The sequence below is a fragment of the Varanus komodoensis genome, unplaced genomic scaffold (genome assembly GCF_004798865.1).
Source record: "Varanus komodoensis strain SLA01 unplaced genomic scaffold, ASM479886v1 scaffold169, whole genome shotgun sequence".
NCBI classification, from domain to species: domain Eukaryota; kingdom Metazoa; phylum Chordata; class Lepidosauria; order Squamata; family Varanidae; genus Varanus; species Varanus komodoensis.
In genome coordinates this window covers 195,429-200,920 of record NW_025335502.1, presented here as the reverse complement: position 1 = coordinate 200,920, position 5,492 = coordinate 195,429, and the positions used below count along the sequence as shown (strand labels likewise).

General features: G+C 48.2%; 1 gene segment (V, D, J or C); it reads right to left on the bottom strand.

The window, feature by feature from the left end:
• Positions 1 to 4,549: 4,549 nt before the first annotated feature.
• Positions 4,550 to 5,492, bottom strand: LOC123021499 (the record flags this gene model as incomplete). The annotated part of the segment is given in 3 exon segments: positions 4,550 to 4,609; positions 4,850 to 5,280; positions 5,375 to 5,492. Coding segments are annotated over 3 exon segments (537 nt in total), but the record flags the coding sequence as incomplete, so codon positions are not given.

The following is a 5,492-nucleotide window of genomic DNA, read 5'->3' as shown; positions in this document are numbered from 1 at the left end:
ATTCCCTGAAGAAAGATTTTTAATTCACAACAATTTCTCCCCAATTCTTTCTTGTGAACATGTTGCAGAACGTTGGAAGAAAACAAGAGGGCTATAGATCATAAACAGAGGAACATAGAAAACAGAGCGTGTTAGAAGGGTCTTCCTGGGCTATTTAGTCTGACCTCACCCAGCCCCCCAGTTTCAGCTGGCTGCTCTCATAACATACCCACTGGGCATTCATTCTGCAATTAAAAAGTGCTGGCCTATTAATGTAGCCGACAGAAGGGTCGGGCATTGGAGTTGCACGTCCAGAACATGGACAGGTTGCTTTCCTGAGCTGAATGAGCAATGCAGAGCCCCCGGCTTTCTCACCCACTAGTATTTGTGTCTTTATTTCATCCATCATGCCTCCATCTGCAAATGTATTGAGATGAACGCAGCTCATTGAAGATGCTCCAAAGGCTTCTGCATGTCATGCTTGCGAGTTATCCAACAGCTTGTTCAGCTGCTGATGACAGAGCTGTAAGTGACTCGTGCCTGGTATTTGCAGGAAGAAATGTTTTTGTACGTCTTCGTAGGAGCACTTCCTCAATGTGCGATTCTTGCACAGTAATACACGGCGGAGTCCTCAGGCTTCAGGTCACGCACTTGCAGGAACACCTGATTTTTGGAGGTGTCCCTCGAGATGGTGAGCCTGTTTGCCAGACCACCGGTGTAGAATGGAGCACCATTGATCCAAACATATGCAGCCCACTCCAGGCCCTTTCCTGGTCGCTGACGGACCCAATGAATGTCAGAGTGTGAGATGGAAACCCCAGACACTGCACAGGTCAGCTGAACAGTTTCTCCTGGCCTCCTCACTGCACCTCCAGACTCTGCGAGGGTAATCTGGGAAGAAACACCTGCATTCATGGAAAGAGGACACAAAGACAGAAAGATGAGAAACACAGAGGCAACAGACGGACTGTCCTCATACGAGAGAAACATGTAACGTTTAGCATAGTCAAGGAGGCTACTATTATTACATGCAGGGAAGATCATCAGAAAATTTATCAGGATCTTGGGTGCCATGACCCGATCTGACTTCAACAGCCTCCCAAGCTCCCTGGAAGAACCTGGAAACTCCAAGTGTGTTGAATTCTGTTTCCCACACAGGTCATTTCTGCTTCATGAAGGCTGCTCCTGAAGCTCATTTGCATAATACAAGAGGAGCGGAGACACCTTCTCAATCTTGTGTAGCACAAGTGGTCTGTGAAAAGGGCAACGTTGCCACAACGGTGTGTATTCTTTGGATGCGCAGAGGGGGAAGAGGATGGAAAAGACCTTTGATCCTCAGCTGGTTATATATGATTCGGTAACAGCAGCACTTAGAAAATACAGGTATTGGTGGTAAAACATGAGGGGTGGACTCATACCAGCTAGTATTATAGTACTATTACTCTGAGATTGTATTGAGATCCAAGTCCTTTTCTGCTCTGCTGAAGAATCCTGGCCAGCTGATGTAGCTTACTTGCAACCCTGGCACAAAACCCCTGGCAAGGAAGACAGGCTGAGAGGCGTGACAGCCCAAGCCACTGAGTCATCCAAAGGAACAGAGGCAACTGACCAGAGATAGTTGTCCCCCCTTTTCTTCTAGTCAGAAAACAGTACGGAATCAAGATACTTTCCGAGGCATGTCTTTTAAATGCACAAATATCTTTGTGTGTTTTGCAGTTTTGAGGTGGGATATCAAGGGGCCCTGAGAGGAAAGGAAAGGGAAGACTGAACGCCAATGCCAGCAATCTTTCTTCATGAGATAATGTTGGTAGGAAGGCCTGATGCTTTAGCAGGAAAAGTTGGTTTAATCATTACAGTAAATGAGGATGCTCGTCAAGAGGAGATATGGGGGCTCAAGGGGGCAGCAGGTCGAGGAAAGCACAGTGAAGTGCTTCCAATCACCCTGTGGCAAAGCTCGATTTATTTTTGGATGCTCAGAGGCTTCTTACTGCATTCATGAGAAAAGTGCAGAATGGAAGACTCCCTGTTAGAGAAAGTTTTGATTGCAACACCCAGAGGAGGCTTTCCTGGAGGAACTATGGCTGAAGTAAACTATCATGATGCTTTAGCCGTCCTGCCCAAAATGCAAAATATTCCCATATGGGACAAATTATTGTTTTGTTAAAGTGCCCCCAGTTACAGACTGGGTGCACCTTTGAGATATGAAACACATTTAAAGGTAGCAAGAGACATTAAATATCAGATATACAGTGGAGGATGATATGTGTATCCTCAGACAGATGGACAGACAGATCGTGATGATCAAACATATTGGTACCACAGCATGACTCATTTTCATTTCAGGCTTGCCATGTGGATGGAACAGAACATAACCATGACTTATTGAATGCTGAAGTGTCGTGACCTGTAAGTGCTCAGATTCCTCAATTCACTAGCAGAAGAATATATTAAGGGTGGACTTTATCAGCCTCTGAATGTGGTCTCCGCATTGGGAAGGGGAGAGAGGCCACCTGCTTCTGGTGGCACAGTCAGATTTCACTTTTCTTCTGCTTACAGTTGTGGTTGCAACTGCTAAGTCACTCCATTTGGAAGAAGCACGGGGCACGAGCGCCACCACCAGGATGCTCGCTGCTGGGATGCGATCACAAGGGGTTCCATTCACGAGCCCAGATTTGCATCCTTCCCTGGGCTTTGCCTGGCAAGGAATGGGGGTTGCGTCCTCATCCTTCAGGCTGGTCCTTTGCAGAGAGGAGGCGGAGTGGTCCTAGGAAACATAGAAACATAGAAAACAGAGCAAGTCAGAAGGGGTCTCCCGGGCTATCTTGTCTGACCTCCGGCACCAGCCGGCTCCGCTCACGACATGCCCACCACATGGACGTCCAGCCTATCCTTGAACACCTGCACCGATGGGGCCTCTACGACCTCTCATGGAAGCCCATTCCATACCCTCGGGGTCCAAATTGTCAGCAGGTTCTTCCTGGCATCCAAATTGAACCTTGGTTCCCTGAGCTTTACTCTGTTGGAGCACGTCCTGCATTCCTCTGCAGGGGAGAACAGGTCTCTACCCATCTACATGTTACATCCCCTCACATACCTGTATGTCGCCAACATATCCCCTCTGAGTCTCCTCTTCTCCAGGCTGAAGAGGCCCAGTTCCCTCAGTCTTGCCTCATACAGCATCCCCTGCAAACTGGCCACCAACCTTGCGGCCCTGCGCACTGACTCCAACCTGGCTATATCCTTTCTGTAATGAGGGGCCCAAAACTGAACACAATACTCCAGTTGCAGGCGCGCTAGAGTCATGTAGATTGGTAGTAATAGCTCTCTTGATCTAGAAGCCACACTTCTGGCTATGAAACCAAGGGTGGCCTTCGCCCTCTTGTCCACCGCATCACACTGCTGACTCATGTTCAGCCTGTAGTCAACTAGCACCCCAAGGTCCCTTTCACAAGTGCTGCTCTCCAGCCACTTATCACCTAACCTGAACTTATGACAGCTATTCCTATGCCCCAAGTGCAAGTCCTGTTGTCTTCTGCCTACTTCCATAGTCTGTCCAGATCCTTTTGGATCTGGAGTACCCACTCCTCTGTTGTGGCCACTGCTCCAGTTTTAGTTTCATCTGCGAATTTGATCAGTAGACTGTTCACTCCTTCTTCCATGTCGTTAATGAAAAGATTAAACTAGATCAGCCCCAGGACAGAACCCTGGGGGACCCCGCTTGTCACTGGCCGCCATCCCGATGATTCCCTGCTAATGGTTACCTTCTGGTTTCGGTCAGTCAACCATGCTCTAATCCATTGGACAGTGCTTTGGTGTATCCCAAAACTCCTCAGTTTCTCCACCAGGATATCATGGGACAATTTGACAAAGGCCTTGCTGTAATCCAGGTACACCACATCCACTGCATCCCCTCCATCTAGCCATCTCGAAACCTCGTCATAGAATTCCACAAGGTTTGTCTGGCAGGACCTGTTTTTGTGGAAGCCATGTTGTGTGGCTGTCAGCCTCCCTTCCCTGTCTAGCATCACTAGATCTCTCTCTATTATGAGCCTTTCCATTGTTTTTCCTACAATGGACTTAAGGCTAACTGGTCTATAATTCCCCATGTCCTTTCTACTATCCTTTTTGAAAATTGGGACCACTGATGCCACCCTCCGGTCCTCTGGAACTTCACACGTTCTCCACAAACTCTCAAAAATGGAGGCCAGTGGGCGTGAAAGAACCCCTGCCAACTCTCTAAGTACTCTCGGGTGTAACCCGTCAGGGCCTGGCGCCTTTGTAATGACTAATGCCCTGAGGAGCCCCTTGACTTCAAGGGAGGTGACTCTAATCAGTGCCCCTAAGTCCCCAGCCTCATCTAATCTCCTATGTGGATATCCCCCGTCCTGCTTTGGGGAGAAACAGAGGCAAAATAGTCATTTAGCATCTGTGCCTGTTCCCTCATATCAGTCACTGGATCTCCTTCCTCCTTATTTAATGGTCCCACCACTTGTCTCCCCTTCCACTTCCTATTTACATGCTGAAAGAAGCCCTTTTTGAATGCCCCTTATTTTTCCCCTATTAAAGGTACCATAGGCTTGGTCATTAAGGATGGCTTGGAGAACTCTGCCTTCTGAACATGTGCAGAACTCTGGAAGAAAAAGAGACTGGTAAATTTCAGAAACAGAGAATCATCTAAAATAGAGTGAATTAGAAGGATCCTGCTGTGCGGAACATGGATAGGTTGTATTCCTGAGTTGGGTGAGCAGCAAAGAGCCCCACAGTGTGCTACTCTCCAGAGTTCGTGTCTTTATTTCCCCCATCCCTCCTTTCTCTGCAAATCAATCATGAAATGAAGACGTCTATTTGAAAATGGTCCCAACAATTTTACATATTTTGTTTGTGAGTTATCTAACAGCGCGTTCAGCTGCTGAAAACAGAGTGCTGAGTGACTCATGCCTGGTATTTGAGGGAAGAAATGTTTTTGTACGTCTCCAGAGCAGCATTTCCTCACTGTGTCTCCTGCACAGTAATACACGGCGGAGTCCTCAGGCTTCAGGTCACGCACTTGCAGGAACACCTGGCCCTTGGAGGTGTCCCTCGAGATGGTGAGACGGTTCTTCAGGCCACTGTTATAGTTCAGATCACCATCGTACCAAACAACTCCAGTCCACTCCAGTCCCTTTCCTGGGGGCTGACGGACCCAGTGCACGTTAATGCTTGAGAGAGAACCCCCAGACACGGCACAGGTCAGCTGCAGGGTCTCTCCCGGCCTCTTCACTCCACCTCCAGACTCTGTGAGGGTGGTCTGGGAAGAAACACCTGCAATCATGGAAAAAGGACAAGAAAACATGAAGATGAGAAAATGCAGAGGCAGCCACTGAAGCGTTATAATCTTTGCTGTTACTTTTCTTACATGGAGGGAAGATCATCAGGAAACCGATCAGGAGCCTCAGTGCCATGACCTGATCTGACTTTGGGAGCCTCCAAACCTCTGGAACCACCTGGAGACTCTAAGTGTGTCGAATTTCGGT